The sequence below is a fragment of the Mytilus trossulus genome, chromosome 3 (genome assembly GCF_036588685.1).
Source record: "Mytilus trossulus isolate FHL-02 chromosome 3, PNRI_Mtr1.1.1.hap1, whole genome shotgun sequence".
NCBI classification, from domain to species: Eukaryota; Metazoa; Mollusca; class Bivalvia; order Mytilida; family Mytilidae; genus Mytilus; species Mytilus trossulus.
Genome location: NC_086375.1, coordinates 79,366,310 through 79,383,768, shown reverse-complemented (window position 1 = coordinate 79,383,768; position 17,459 = coordinate 79,366,310). Strand labels below are relative to the sequence as shown.

The 17,459-nt window shown below is 31.1% G+C and overlaps 1 protein-coding gene across 1 annotated transcript; it reads left to right on the top strand.

Moving 5' to 3' along the window:
- Nucleotides 1–5,229: 5,229 nt before the first annotated feature.
- On the top strand, nt 5,230–17,148 carry LOC134709754 (thialysine N-epsilon-acetyltransferase-like). Its single transcript, XM_063569903.1, has 5 exons — nt 5,230–5,497; nt 8,632–8,683; nt 10,968–11,033; nt 15,574–15,710; nt 16,892–17,148. The coding sequence occupies exons 1-5, from the start codon at nt 5,432–5,434 to the stop codon at nt 17,090–17,092; spliced, it is 522 nt and encodes a 173-aa protein (XP_063425973.1). The 5' UTR covers nt 5,230–5,431; the 3' UTR covers nt 17,093–17,148.
- Nucleotides 17,149–17,459: the final 311 nt, after the last annotated feature.

Here is a 17,459-nt window from a genome sequence, read left to right as displayed (position 1 = left end):
CGTGTAAATATGATTAGAAGATCAGTGAATATTATCAAAAAGTGATCATTCTTAAATATACATTTTTGATTTAAGGGGGCTTGTGGATAGAAAACCATATTTTTTTTAATAAAAGATTTCGTTTTAAAAAAAAAAGAACTTTATCCTAGTACACTTACTCATATAATGAAATGAAAAAAATTGGGTAACCGTTCTTTTCAGCTGACAATCTGCCTTTGTAAGAATCATGCAATTTTGTTTTGGTACTTTTTATTTGTTGAACTAATAGGAGAAATAGAGGTAATATCGATCTTTTTTTTAGAATTGTTTAGTTTCAGTATAGCTTATTTGACAACCATAATAAAAGATACAGGTCACCGATGAGCTAACAAAGATATTTCAATTCTAATGCCAAAAGATGCCATTGTTTAACCAATGGGAGATAATTTGGATTCTTTTCAATGATATAAAAAAAAAATAGTTATCAGGGACAAAAACGAATCAATTTCTAGGGTTATTTGTGTACTATATCAAAATGTAACAACTAGACAAAAATACAATTTGTAATGAAAAAAAAAATGTTTAAAGTTTTGCTGAAATTTTTGTACCCTTGAAGGGGCTATAATTAGTTATCAAAGGTACCAGGATTATAATTTAGTACGCCAGACGCGCGTTTCGTCTACATAAGACTCATCAGTGACGCTCATAACAAAATATTTATAAAGCCAAACATGTAAAAAGTTGAAGAGCATTGAGGATCCAAAATTCCAAAAAGTTGTGCCAAATACGGCTGAGGTAATCTATGCCTGCCTATAAAACACAATAATGAAGCAAAAATGAATCAGCTTTGTAGATAAATGTGGTTAGTTATTTTTTCAAAATAAGCTTAGAAAATGGCTGATGAGTAATCAACTTGCAAATGAATAATTCGGCCTCAATGTAACCGTTTAGCTGGAGAACACAACTTAAAAATGGCTTCTTTTGAACAATGATGTAAATAAACTCGTCATTAGAACACAATGCAATTGACTAGTTATTTACGAAAAAAAATTAACCCGTTATAAATTAAATTTCAAATTATGTTAAGCTCTACATAGCATCTGAATCATTTAAAGTACCGTTCAAAATCTTTGAAATTGAGATTAAATTAACAAACACGATGATGTCGTTTGAAGACAGAATATAAAAATTAAAATATTAGGTGAAAGTGGATATAGAAGAAACTGGTTAATTATGTCATCTTGATTTTAACGAGTGGATGTACTGATGTCCTTCAAATGAAATAAGCATTAATAAACAGCAAACGAAAATTACTGTTTTTGCTTTTCTCCACTAGTATAGCGAAATTATTTTTAAGTGTTTGTGGCAGAGGCGGTTTAATTTCTGAAATGTTTGACCCTCAGACAGAATCCATGATTCTCATTTTGACAATTGTCAATTCTTTCCCTTCTTTTTGAAACCTTGAGGAAAAAATATTTCGAAATGTCAAAAGATTGATACGAAAACGAGTCCGTTCGAATCTTAGGTTGTTAAGAATTTCTACTAGACTTATTAAGTGTTTCAATTTTCAGGTGGTATGTGGGTAATTCGTGCTTTGTAGTTTATTATTCCAATTAACATAAATACATTAAGTGCTCTATCGTAAATAATACTTACACAACGAGATTTTTTGTTACATCTTTGTTTTTGACACGCTAAAATGATGTATATTTAACAAACAGCGTTAAACATGAAATTAGGTACAAAAACTAAGACAAATTATGTGTTTAACACTGTCATGTAAAGAAAGTTCGTAAAATAGAAGTGTGTTAAACCTACATAATGTCACCTCAATTTGTGTTCAGTATGAACGTTTCCTTATTCTTTATAGGACGTTTCTGTATTCTGAATTCTATGTTTCAAATAATGGAATGAAAAAGAAGCAAAAAAAAAAAAACAACCGAAAGGACAATTAATCTCATTACTCTGAAAAAAACCCTGATAATGCAATGGTAAAAACAGTGAACAACGAAAAGACAACTAACAGTTCACAAAACTAAACACTGAGCAGAACAAACAAAAAACCGGGGTGATTTCAGGTGCCCCTGAAGGAAAAGTAAATAATGCTCCACATGGAACCCCGTTGGCTTGTTCATTCTGCACTAAATGTGGCAAATTTTGTGTTGCTCATGAAAATACTAACCCGGTAAAATGTCTTATACGGTATGCCTCATTCGATGAAAGAGGACTGGATTGTGGTAACAGATATTCCATAACGGTCAGCCAGCTCAAGATACGTGGCGCCAAATGGGACTCTTGTGGTTTTGTACTCGAAATTCAATTTTGTACGGACAAAAGTGACTTTTGTTCAACAAAAATGAGTTCAGTTTAACAAAATTTGTAGCATAGTACAAATTTAAAATTAGTTTAGTTTGGATTCTGCGAACTAATTTGCATACAAAATCGACTTTTGTTACACAAAATTGACTTTTGTGAGACAAAATTGAATTTTTTCAAAATTGAATTTTGTCTCACAAAGGTCAATTGTGTCTCACAAAAACCAATTTTGTCGTCTCAAAATTGAATTTTGTCTCAAAATTGAATTTTGTCGTTTTAAAATTGAATTTTGGCGTCATAAAATTGATTTTTTTCGTCACAAAATTGAACTGTGTCGTCACAAAATAGAATTTTGTGAGACATAATAGACTTTTGTGAGACAAAATTGACTGTTGTGAGACATAATAGACTGTTGTGAGACATAATAGACTGTTGTGAGACAAAATTGACTTTTGTGAGACAAAATTGACTTTTGTGAGACAAAATTTACTTTTGTGAGACAAAATTGACTTTTGTGAGACAAAATTGACTTTTGTGAGACAAAATTGACTTTTGTGAGACAAAATTGACAAAATGGAATTTTGTCCCGAAGGCCTCTGACAGACTGAGTGAGCGTAACATCACTGTTATCGATAGCCGATGACAAACCAGTTTAAGGTGAATAATTCAGTACCATTACGAACATGAGTATTGCGGTTGTCCACACTGTTATGAAAATGATTATTTAAACTTTTTATTCACATATTACCATCTTAAAAGTAAATGGAATTTAGAAGTTCTAAGTGGTTATTTTTTCAAGTTCTAAGTAACCGCCGTGTACACTGCTACGCTCAACAGTAAGGAGATGCGTGGACCTGAATTATATAATTGTGAGCAGTCGCTTGATTACCTGGACGTGTCATCTCACATTACCTTAAGCAATAATTTATTTAGCCATGTTGATGATTAAACTTGGAAAAGACCGAACAAATGCACTTTTATTACATAATTAGTTATCAAAGTTACGATCAGATCAACATAGTTAGAAAGCCAAACAGGTACAAAGTTGAAGAGCAAATTCATGACCGAAAGTTCCAAAAAATTGAGTCAAATATTACACAAAAGAGTACTCATCCTCCATTTTAATTTCTTGTTTCATAGTTATCAAAGGTGCCAGGATTTTAATTTAGTACGCCAGACGCGCGTTTCGTCTTCATAAGAATCTTCAGTGACGCTCATATCTAAATTAAAAAAAAAAGCCAAACAAGTACGAAGTTGAAGAGCATTGAGGGTCCAAAATTCCAAAAAAGTTGGGCCAAATACGGCTTAGGTAATCTATTCCTGGGATAGTTTTTCGATAAATTCAAAGTTTTGTAAACAGGAAATTTATAAAAATGACGACATAATTGATATTCATGTCGACACCGCAGTGCTGACAACTGGGCTGGTGATACCCTCAGGGACGAAACGTCCACCAGCAGTGGCATCGACCCAGTGGTGTAAATAAATTAAGCGGGAAAAAATAGTTTACAAATGGGAGAGTATATATAAAATAAATCTTTTAAAAGTCGGACGACTTCTACTTTTGTCCCTTATCAAGTTTACTTTAAACGTTTACCGATAGGTACCAACAGCTATGTTTGATATAATTCTTTTTCCTAGAGTTCAGGATTTTATCATGATTTTTTCTAAAAAAACAACCGGACGCTTGGCAAGTGATTTCTGAATTACTCCTGTGTTAATCACTGTTTGTCTTTGTACTTTGTAAAATAGGAAAAGGAAATTGGTAGTGTCGCAAAGAGACAATAACCCGACCATAGAGTAAACAAGAGTGGAAGGCCACCAATGGGTCTTCAATGCAACGAGAAACTCCCGCAACCAGAGGAGTCCTTCAACTGACCCCTAAACAAATATGTATACAAGTTAGTGATAATGAACGTTATACTAAACTCCGAGTAGTTTATATTGATCACGGGTGAAACCGCTTCGCTATCTACTTGTGGAGAATTTATGTACTTTCAATTCAAAATCGAAGAAGGTCTCTTATCTATGAGTTTTTTTTAATGCATTAATAACACAACTGCTTAAATCAACTTTATAGCTTGAATTCGTTTAATTGGACGTTAATAAATAGATAGCTTAACCATATAGTAAATAACTAATTTTGATATATTTGTTGAATAATAACGGCAACAGTAGTATACCGCTGTGCAAAACTCATAAATCCATGGACAAAAAACAAAATCGGGGTAACAAACTAAAACCGAGGGAAACGCATTAAATATAAGAGGAGAACAATGACACAACACCGAAACGCAGCACACACAGAAACGGACCAAGCATCAGACAAAATCCCACGCGAATAACACATATAACATCTAAACCAAATACATGAATTTGGGATAAACAAGTACCGTGCCACGTCTTATCTTAATATCTCAAAAATAAGAGAGTATTAGAATGATTAGAAATGATTTAAAATAAATTGAAAACATAGTTTAGATTTTTGTCTGACAATCTTATTTAGATATTCAGTTTTCTTTTTTAAATAAGGTTAATACCTTTTTTGCCGATCAATCTAACTTCTGGTTACCAGTGTAGATCATGTGAAACAATATAAAATGCCAGTTCACAACTTATCAATAATCATAACCCATTAACGGCGAAAGAGAAAATCATATATATCGAACCGAAACTCCATTTTCCATCACTATCACTATATTGAAAATACAAAAAAAAGTATAGACAACGCGGTTCATAAGACTTTGCAGATTACATCTGAATTAACAATATTACTTAAATATGTGTTTATATCACTTTTAACATTTTAACTAAAGAATTTGTACAGATGTTAAGTATGATGTTCCATTTTTATGTCATTAATTTATAGTTGGAACATAATTAATGAGATGATATGTATATTGTCTAAAGTTTATAGCTTGCCGTATGGATTTGTTTTACTGTTTGAAGGCCTTATGGTGACCAATCGTTGTTTGCAACTATGGTTGATAGGTGTCTTATTGGCAACCATACCACATCTCCATATCTGTGCATATTGTCGAAAATTTATACGTAACAATAGACATCGTTATAATTTATACTTTTTGATTTTGATAATATATAATTCTAATTTAACATTGTATGAAAATACAAAAAAATGGAAAAGTATACAATTCGTCGAATGTTACCAGGGGACTGTGAAGATATTCTTTCAGCAATAAAGGTATGTAATTACCATATACACATGTCTGTTCACTACCCATAGATTATCGATTAAATGTTTTTTAGAAGAGAGACATCGGAACTTCAAGTTGAATTTGTAGACAGTAAGTTTTGAAATAAGGAGAAATCAGGGTTCTCCTTTACAGTTAATTATTTGTGCCATTAAATGTTTGAAACAAGAAGTGACGGCAATGTCTTAATGACGTGAATAGCTGATCTTTAGTAGAATTATTCCATACAATATTTGTGATGCCTAATCACTTATTATAACGTATCAACCTACTTACAATACGGTTGTCACTTGTAACACCAGGGCGCTTGGTCATAAAACATCACTCAGTACTCATAGAAAAAAACTTCGAAACACCAAATCTATTATGCTGATTGGTTGGTTTATGAATTTGTGTACCATGATCGAAAATTTTTATCGGTCTTAAGTTTCTATACACTGTTTAAGAGACTTGCAGTTTGGTCGTTTTGTTCGTTTTTCGCCATAACAATGTTTTTTTTGTGTATTCCAGTTTTGGAAAAAGGTAGAATTTCAAACTTTTTTTAAAATTTCTGAATTTAAATTTTAGAATACGTATGGTATATTCTGAACTATTGGTTTCCCGGTGGTTAATCTTAATGTCAATAGTTTTGACGTTTACGTAAACATTTTGATTAAAGAAGGGAGAAAGTGCAAAGAACTAAAAATAAAAACAAAATCTGAAAATCTGAAATTGTCTGGCTTTTAAAAAACCCAACTTTGAATCATTTAGAGTAAAAATAATTTAGTTGTTTGATATGTATGCAAGTAATTTGAACCGAAACCGTGTGTAGTTCTGTGCGTGTGCGTGTCTTCAGTCCGTTTTATGCACAGGAAAATAAAGTAAAATTTGCGCATAATGTTAGAAAATGCATAATATTAAGAAAAAAGTAATGAATTACAAACACACACAAAAAATGAATTGAAGAAATATTTATTTGTTCTATTTACACAATTTCATCCTCTATGTAATGTTTTTTCTTGAGGCTCCAAGTACTTTTGGAATCCTAATAATTATTTAATCAAAACAACTAACGTTAAACTAGGAAAATCAAGACATTTTCCATATTTTGTCATGGTTTGTTGTCATGTTAAATCGTCAAATGGAACATTTTGTTTTTATTTCCAAAACAATTTTATCCGCAGTATTTTAAGGACAAGATTAAGATCAGCTATACGATATTTTTTTAATTTGCAATGGTATTTTGGTCAGGGTTAGGTGTAATATTTTCGCCCATATATTTTTTTCAAGAAAGATCTCTTAAGGTTTATAAGATGCTAAGTAAATTGGTGCATGCAAGAAAGCCATTCTCTTTGAATCAAAATGCATTTATTTGAAAAGTGTAACCAAAGCGTTTTTAGTAACAAATATCAAAAACCTAAACTTGAGAAGGTCTGGAAAATATGTTAATCTTAAATTGTCAAGGTTGAGGCTACATGTATGACAGTGGGCGAGCTAGACAGGCGAATATGCATCAGTTGTTTGTTATTTCTTCTATTTTATATTATAAAATTGAGAATAGAAATGGGGAAAGGGTAAAAGAGACAACAACCCGCCCAATGAGCAGAAAACATACGAAGTCTACAAATAGGTCGTCAACACAGCGCACCCGCGGAGGTGTACTTTTGTTGACCCCTAAACAAAAATGTGTACTTATTCAGTGATTATGGATGTCTGAAATATATAAATGAACTAAATTTAAAAATCATACAAGGCGTATAGAGGCCAAAAGCTCCTGACGTGAGACAAGCGCAAAATGCGGCGGGGTTAAACATATTTTGTGGGATCTCAATCCTCCCCTATACCTCTATCCAATGTAGAAACATTTTTTTTTTTTTTATATAATTCAATCAAATTCAAATATTTTTTGTCAATTCACTTGATATTTATAGCATGTGAAAAAGTTACAAAATCAAAAGAAACAATATCAGAATAAGTCGAATTTTTAAAGTGTTTAGTATTTAAAATTGATAGTTTTAAGTTGAGATATGTTATATTAATGTTTTCAAAAATGTTAGGTTTTACCTTGATGACAATTATCAGTTCTGGTGTTCATTAGAAAGCGTATACAATATGCAATACAATTATATTCAAAAGCAATACAGCTTGTACGGTTTTTGTACATTTTTGGCTTTGAATTATTCAAATTAGAGCATTCCTGATGAAGGTACATCTAGAAAAGCGCTTCTGTCGCATAAAATTAAAACGTGCTGTTTTCACCTTTTGTAGAATTTACTTATACAAATATGAAAGCATCAGTGATTAATTACATATTTGTGACTATTGAACAGCGGTATACTTCTATTGCCTTTGAATATGTGTTTTACATTTTCAAACAGTTTGAATCATCTGCAGAGAATGGCAACAAATAAAATGAATAATGAAATATGAGCATTTTATTACGAATAAAGAATCTTATCATATAAGTGAATGTATTTAGGTTGATGGTTAAATTTAGAATTACTGTAAGTACATATTTGGGTACAAAAAAGTACAAAAAGGTAAAGAATTTAAAAAATTGCAATCTGCCTTACATTTTGACTATAAAGTTGCTTCAAACAGGTCAAATGCAGCAAAATATGCAAAGTTAAACAATAATTATAAGATTATATCGAATATTCTAATATTTTTATATTTTATGTATATAGATAGGAACAACCAATACACGTTTCTTGTAGCATTTTAGGCGTTTTTCATTGATTAGTATACATTTCAATAATTGTGAGACAAATGGTGATCAACCCTAAAATCTGACAATAATAAAATATAATAACAATAATTATATTTTCGTGTTCTATCTAAAAACGAACTGTGTTGTTGTATACCGAAAACCATCATGAAGTGTATGGTGTTGAACATGTACCTTATATCGGCCATTTTTAATTTGGCGGACATTTTAAATTGTTATGTTTAAAAACAATGCATACCTTACAATATGAAATCTCAAGTCTTTTAATGAATAAATTGATTAATAACGCGCTTTAAATTGTACTTCGCTGCTAGACTATTTCGAATTTTGTTTTTTATAGAAGAGAAGATAACATTCTTCCCCTTACTCTAATCTCTTAGTATGATATAGATTTTAATTTCGATTGTGTTTTTACAGGAATTAGCTAAAGCTCTAAAAGCTGAAGATCAAGTTATGATCAGTGAAGAAAGTAAGTAATTATTTAATTAAAAGAGAGCAAATTGATTGTTCTAACTAATAAATCGAAGGCAAAATGATATGAACGCTATAACAACAACCCCCCCTCCCCCCCAAAAAAAACACAACAAAAAAAAAATCCCAAACAAACCATTAAACGACTACAGTCTTTTCAACACAACAAAACATATCCATATTTCAAGTAGGTTTCGATCGAAAAGGACGACCTCTAATTTACTCCGCGGTAATATAGTCTTCGTTTGTCTGTCTGTGAATCATCTGTCCGTTCGTTACTCTTTCTTAACCTAACGTAGTCAAGTAAATTAAAAATATTAATTTGTGAAATAAAATACGACAATATGCTTATTCAGGTGATCTATTAAACTCACAAATATCAATTTGTTATAAAACACAATAATGCCGTTAGTACTTCAATTACATAAACCTTCTTTTTATAATACATTCAATGTATTTTGTTTAGCCTTAAATATTTTTTGTCGCTTATTCTTAGTTGTCAAAGTTGTGTTTTGTAAACTTTTTTTTTTCTCTTTTTTTTTTGCCATGGCATTGTCATTTTGTTTCCAACTTATTAGTTTGTCTAATCATTTTGGCATCATTCGCTCGTACACAATTTTCAGGATTATTTCCCCAGTTTAGATGAATATTACATTTTATATTGAAGATCTATAACCAAAAGGAAAAGTGTCTCCCTGCATTAAAAAAATTTACATCTTTTTTATGTGATTTTTTTTCTCTTTTTTGCCTTTTAAGTAAATGATTTTTTCAGCTCTAGGCTATGTTAGCAATGTTTAAAAATAAGGATTTACCCCCAGAACCTATGTAGATTGGTGAGTACAAATGATGTGGATGTAATCAACTGTCAGTCATCTTACGTCATCAACAATAGACAAACCAAAAAAAAATGCAAAAAAGATAAAAAAAACAACAACAAATATAGGTTTGCAATTGTTTGCAGTATACATTTCATGCAAAACCAACTATTGAGAAATACCAACTTCACGTAAACACCCAATATCCTTCATCAAATTCGATCGTTACCAAAAGTTATGGAAATATATTGGCGTAGAAAAATTCAATCTTGGAATCTTTGATGAGTGTATATACATTAAATGAGTATGACAATGCATCAAAACAAAACGTATTCCATAAAAATGAGTCAAATCCTGTAAGTTGATGTATGATGGAGTTGCAAACTGGATTTAAATTAACAAATATATAAATATCTAAAAGTTGATCAAATATATAATCATTAAAATTATATCTGTTAATTTTCAGACATTCCGAATGCGATATGTTAAAAGTTCTAAATAAAGGCAACAGTAGTATAACGCTGTTCCAAACTCATAAATCAATGGACAAAAAACAAAATCGGGGTAACAAACTTAAGCCGAGGGAAACGCAATAAATATAAGAGGAGAAAAACGACACAACACTGAAATGTAACACACACAGAAACGGACCAAGCATCAGACAATATCCCACGAGAATAACAAATATAACATCAAAACCAAATACATGAATTTGGGAAAGACAAGTACCGTAACACGTCTTATTGCAATGTGATTTTACACTAAAAAAATAAGAGAAAACAAACAACGCAACGTTCAAATGTAACACACACAGAACGAACAATAATATAACAATGGCCATCTTCCTGACTTGGTACAGGACATTTTTAAGGGAAACAAATGATTGGTTAAACCTTGTTTTGTGGCATGTCAAACCTCGCACTTTAATGGCAATGTTAAATATAACATTGAAATGACAACATAATATTACAGGACTACAATACAAATAAATAGGAGAACATATTAGACAAAGAAACACATGATTAATAGAAACAAAAAGCATCAGGTTTGAAATTCAATACGCCAAAAACACGCCTTTTCCACACAAGACTCACCAGTTACGGCCAGATATAAAAGATCGAAAGTAAAAAAAAGTACAAAGTTGTACAGCACTGAAGATCAAAAGTTGAAAAAGGTTGTGTCAAATACGGCTATGTGTTTATGCTTGTGATAAACAAATCCTTATTATTTAGAACAATTAATGCTTTTGCAAAGAGTAAATTTTATCAAATGAATATTAAAGAGATATGCATAATGAAACTGAAGTATTAACTAATTACAGAAAACTAAACCCGAATACATAATGCTAAGACCAACACAGAATAGACACACCCGACTCAGTCCAGGCCTCAACGCAAAAAATCATAAAATGACGTCTAAATCAGAACATACAAGAATATATGAAATTCAGGCATTTATTTCTTTCAGTTCTTCTTAGGGACGGATTTGGAGAGAAACGTCTTTTTGATTGCTTTGTTGCAGAATTTGATAATGGTAAATATAATATACAGACAGTCTTGGATGGATTTGAAATGTGTTTGTACAATGAGAATAAAAGCTAGTATTGCCGAACTTTTTTGCTTCCGGAAGCGAAATAAATACTTTTCAATTTTTTGGAAATGTATGTTATTGTTTTAGACAAGCTATTTAGCATTTATTTATTTCATAGTTCGCAATCGCTTTGTTTTGATTCATTTCTATATGCTGACATTTAAACCAAGACATTATAAACTGTGCCATTAACCAATTATTTTTAATATTAACGTTTGCTCAAAACGAAAGCAAGTTTTGTTTTTTTACAATTGCTGGTTGATGTAATAGGCGTCTTAACATTCAAGTATATGATAACAATGCTCCAACGTCAAACCAGTGCTATAATAGTTTAGTTCTATATCGAAAGAGAAAAAAATATCTTTTTAAAATATATTCAATGATAAAACAGAAAACTGTTGTTTGTTTTATGGCACAGATGTAAGTTTGTTTTCATGGGTGTCATGTCAAAATATGTACAACAAGATTTCTATCATTATCATGCCAAGCGTTTCTAATGAAGTTTAATCCGGCATCCAAAACAACAATCAGTTTGTTTTTGTTCGTAGGTGATTGTGATAAGCAAATGAAAATGTTGCTTATAGATCGATGACAAAACAGCCTAAATGACCCAGACAAAACCTCGTTAAGTTCATGATTGCGTCAAATAGTATTATATTCACCATTACATTAACTTGTGCCAAGATGTCAATTGATAAATTAAAATTTTTAGAGGTTCGTGACTCAATGATCATTACAGTTCTTTTTTTTAAATGAACTTGGTGACCAGTGCTTAATGTTATCATGTATTTCTCACTGAGAGAAAAATGAGACTTTTTAAATGCTGTGCGTCCGAACGTTTTCTGGATTTTCATTTATTCAGAATGTTCAAAACCGAATGTTTGAAGAACGAACATTGAATGAGGCAGTTGATCTCTTATTCTATAGATTTATAAAACGATTTTTTTTTTATTTACCATGTCAATACCGAGGTACTGACAACAGAGCTGAGATACCCTTTGGGACTTATACTCCATCAGCAGCTGTATTGGCTTGGTACTGTAAAACAAAAATAAAAACAACACTTGTAAGATTTGTAACATAAATTGGTTATATTTTAGAATAAGCTGATTTGAAGGATCAACAATATTACATGGATTGAATCAAACTTAATCCCTATTTGAAAAAAAGCTTTCTCCTTTCAAAAACAAAATAATTAATATGATTCACCAAATTGCTTTTGGATTTCACTATAACACAATTATCTTCAAATAAAGCATTTTCGTTCCGGGGTTAAGTGAAAGGTTGTTAGCATGAATCAGTAGAAGTAAAATTAATACAAACTCTTATAATATAGCACCCTTTTCCAGGAACGTTAGTTTTTAAAAGTAAGATTTAATCTATCAATTTCCATCATTATGATATTTTGTAGGTTATTTGTTAATAACTATGCCTCTGTGATATAGTTACTATTATTAAGTGACCTGAAAAGACCACAACAAATGCATGTCTTAGATGAGGCAACATTTTGAAGAAGAAAAAATATTAAAAAGACGTGATATAATTTGTATATAACAAAAAACTCTGATATAAGCTTGGTACAATGCAATTGTTTCCTAAGTATGTTTCTATAATGTTCCTTTATAGTGTATATAATAGTGCAAACAATGTTGTTTTATGTATAACAGTTTTAAACCACACGGAGCAAAAGTTGAGAAGAAACAAACCTGTTCCTTAAGGTAGATTGATGGTATACCGCCATCTTGGATTGTACAATCACAGTACAAAATCGGTCTAGTTATTTGCCTAAATCTGCAAATTTAGAGACAGATTTCAATTCAATAGTTAGACTGTTTTTTTTCTATTTGAAGAAAACCTGTTAATTAATTGTATTATACAAAATATTTTAACAAATATCATTTTTTTTGGTTTTAAAATCATTTTTTTTTTCAAATGCGCCATTTAAGGTGAGATAATTCTTTTAGTACAAAATTTATACTGGACTAATAGGGAAATTTTTTATTTTCACTTGAAGCAAGAAAACAAGTCCTGTGACACCATGTTTTCTTTTTATTTTCTTAAAACATATTATGAAACCTTTCTTTTCACAATTTATTTCAAAATTCTATCTCATAGAATATTTTTTATGCACACCAATGTGTTTTTTCATGAACAAACTAACCAAATTTGAGCAATTTTTAAACGACTCATTGCTTGAAAAATAGCACGGTGACCCATACTTTTTATTAAATTTTTGAAAATAACATAGTAAAATCTTCATTTTGGCAAATTATAAAAAAATTCTGTCTCAAAAAATATATACTTGTGATCTACCTTAAAACTAGCAGTAAGCAATTTTTCCATAGCTTTTGCAATAACGGCGTAAATCATAGAATTGTATTGTAGTTTTAATATGAATAAAACTGCACTTGCGTCATAATATCTACATTTCATTTGATCAATCAAATTCTTTTCTTATAATTAATTCATTCTGCAACTTCGTAAATAAAAGCAACAGAAGGGTTCAAATCACAATGACATCAATCGACATTGAAGACTTATCAATCAATAGTTATAAAAAGTAACAGGATTATGATTAAATACACCAGACGCGCGTTCCGTCTACATAAGACTCATCAGTCATGCTCAAATCAAAATAGTTCTAAGGCCAAACAAGTACAAAATTGAAGAGCATTGAGGACCCAAAATTCCAAAAGTTTTGCTAAATACTGTACGGCTCTGGTAATCTATGCCTCGATAAGAAAATCCTTAGTTGTTCAAAGTAATAAACAAAAACTTAGGTAACGCAATAATTCCGAAAGTGAGACCGGGTGCGTTGACAGGTAATTGTTACCTGCTATGCATGCATCTTCTGCAATTCAAATCCGCAGTCAGTGGAAATGTCACAATCTGTAATAGATGATCAGATGATTATTCTGATATCTTAATTTTGAGACGACGAAAATATGGTGCTAATTAGTAGCGACAAAGAACCGTCGTATATGTTGGTGACTTTTGTAAGATCGATTTCAGTGGATTTCCTTTCAACTCTATAGGAACAGTTCTCATGTCAGAAGCACATAACCGTTAATGAAGTACGTATAAGGTAAACATAGACGGGCGTTACGTTATAATTGAACATTGATTGACATGACGGATGTTCAATACATAGTATGAGACGTTATGGGATAGGGACTGTTACTGCTTGGAAACGGGATATTGACAATTTAAAAGTTGATAGTTATCAAAGGTACCAGGATTATAATTTAGTACATCAGACGCGCGTTTCGTCTACACAAGACTCATCAGTGACGCTCATATCAAAATAATTATTAAGTTAGAAAATTACAAAGTTGAAGAGCATTGAGGATTCCAAATTTCAAAAAGATGTGCCAAATACGGCTAAGGAAATCAATGCCTGGAATAAGAAAATCCTTAGTTTTTCGAAATTATCCTCTTTGTCATATATTCTAGTTTGATTTCTGAATCTGTATCAATATCGAGAAAAAGTGGCAGAACAAAAAAAAAGGGGAAGTCCATTTTTAAATGGCAAAATTTGGAAGTCCAAAAAATCAAGTTATATGAAGACCTTATAAATTAGTGTCATAAATTAAATGGATGCGTTTAGTGTTTGTTTGCTTTTTTGTAAGTAATTATGATTGAGTTAAACCATTTCAAATGATAGTTAATAGTGTGTCTTTCTATGTTGTGATAATTTCAGGTAAGGGTGATGCTTGATCCTGTCCTAAATCAGAAACCTGTTGTTCAGTGGTTGTCGATTGTTTATGTGGTTCTTAAGTAGTGGTTTATAAGTGTTTTTCGTTTTCGAATGTTTTGTTTGATTTTTAAATAGATTAAAACGTCGGTTTTCCTGTTTTACACTAGTATTGTTTATGCCCTTAATATCTTGTTGTTCTGTGAAAGCCAAGATTCCATGTTGAAGGTTGTACTTTGACCATTAATGGATTATTTGTTTTAACGAGTGAATTTGATGGAGAGTTTTATCATTGACCATCACACCACATCTTCTAATATCTACTTATAGTATCGGTGGTACTTTAGGTTCACCAGGATGTATGAGTTGCAAGCACTCATAGAAAAATTGATATTGAGCAACAAGACATTATCAATATACCTGACAGTGAAACATTATAAGATCCTTTGTTTTCTTTTTCTTTTCTTTGAGGAAGCTCTCTGTTTGGATTCCGCAAATAACGAGTTCACAAACAAGTCTACAAACAGGGATGTAATAACTTATTGTAATACCATTATACAAAGACTTACTTTGATAGCATAAAATAATTTGTATATCTAGCATAATGAGTCTTACAGATTTTTTTTTTTTATATAATTCAATAACTTCAGAGTTAGATATTTGTACAATTCTCCTAATCTAAATTTTTTTAACTTATCTCGGATACTTATTTTTAAACATCAAAACTTTCTCATTTGTTACAGTAAAATGTTTCTTACATTTGTAGCAAATATTCTTTAACTATTTCAGCCATAGTTGGTTATGTAATGTACTTTACCATATATTCATCGTGGGTAGGAAAAAAGGCATTCATGGAAGACTTATATGTGAAACCTGAACACCAGCGACATGGGGTTGGTACCAGACTGTGGAGAACAGCAGTGAAGGTATAGACTTAAATTATTAAAAGCTAATACTAAAAGCTGATACTTATTATGATAGTCTGAAAAAAATAACTAAAAATTTATAAACAAAGGTGGAAAATTAAAAAAAATATCTGTCACATTCTTTACTTGGTACAGAAATATTTTGATGTATAAAATGGTGGCTTAAATTTTTCTTTGTAGCTAGCTTAACCTCTCACTTGTATGACAGTCGCATTAAATATCATTATATTCAAAGGATAGTCTGAATAAACCAAACTGACATAATAGTTCAAAAAGTCAAAAAACCTCTTTGTCAATAACTCTAGTATATGTAAACAATGTCTGGGTGACTGTTGTTCCCCGATGCCATTACCTGTTTACATGTCAGGTCTTTGGAAATCTTTTGTTTTCTTTGTTTTTTTGTTTGAAGTCGTTTTATATCAAATTACCGGGTCGTTTATTTCTTTTTTATTGACCTAATTTAGTTTTGAAGTAGATTTTCACAAACACACATATGTATATATGGAGTTTGGATTCACATTACGGAGGATGGGTGACAAACAGAAGACGGTTATCTGATATCGATGCTTTTGGGACTCGTGTCAGTTTCCATCCTTTTCTGTTTTTGATCTGGATTTGTATCTTATGAATGTATTGATAAGATGGGAATATCGGTGATCAAATGTTGACTCACATATCCCACAGAAAACATCAAGAGGTTGACAGTTTAAGATAATGTGAACATCCTCGGTTATCTAATGTTTGAATTATAGTGTTCTGTGACGATACAAGGTTAATACAGAAAAGCGAGTCGGGCGCTCCATCTTTGAAAATGACGTTTGATGTAGTATGACACAATACACAATGTTGGTACCAATTGACAAAACCACTGAAAGTGATTACAGATAAAAACAATTAACCAGCTAAAAGAGGTATCGAATCGTCTGAAATTAACGCTACTGTACACACAGAAATTGACGGTACATATTTTTGTTATATGTCTCTGATTTCCTGGAATACACTTTCGAAAAACGAAATATAGTTTTCATTTTGTATAATGGACTTTTTATAAATCATCTAATTATAAATATACCGTCTTGATGTCTGGTCATGGAAAATTATTTAGATTTTTTTTTAATTCAATATCATCATTTCACAACCATGATAAACAATATATATCTACTATGTATGTTTTGTTTTAGGAAGCTCTAAAAGACGGTTGTAATCAAATGGAATGGGGAGCGTGTAGCTGGAATACAGCCGCAATTGAGTTTTACAAACGAAAAGGTGCTATAAACATTACTGACATTGAACAGTTTCATACCTACAGACTATCATATGAAAATATGCATAAGTTTGTCAATTCTGGAGAACAAATGGGAGATTCAGATGGTGAAAGATGAACTCATGTACACTCAACGTAGACAATTGTATTCATTGTTAAACAGGAGAAGAAGAAAAAAACACATTTACTCATGTATTTTTTGTATTATTTTATTTTACAAATGTGTTTAATTCGATCATTATAGTGGTATAATCTGTATGTTCTATATATCTGTGCTTTACACCGGTTTTGATCAGTGTGAAAAATTCTGAATCATCACAGGTTTGCTGGAGAAAATTCACTCTGATGTCATTTTAAACTACATTGGTTCGAATAATAAACAAAACTATCATTTAGTTATCATGTCAGGGTAGTCTCCTTTTTAACAAACAAAATCACAGATTGACAATAAATTAATGAAAAGACGAACTAGTCTATTTTTATTT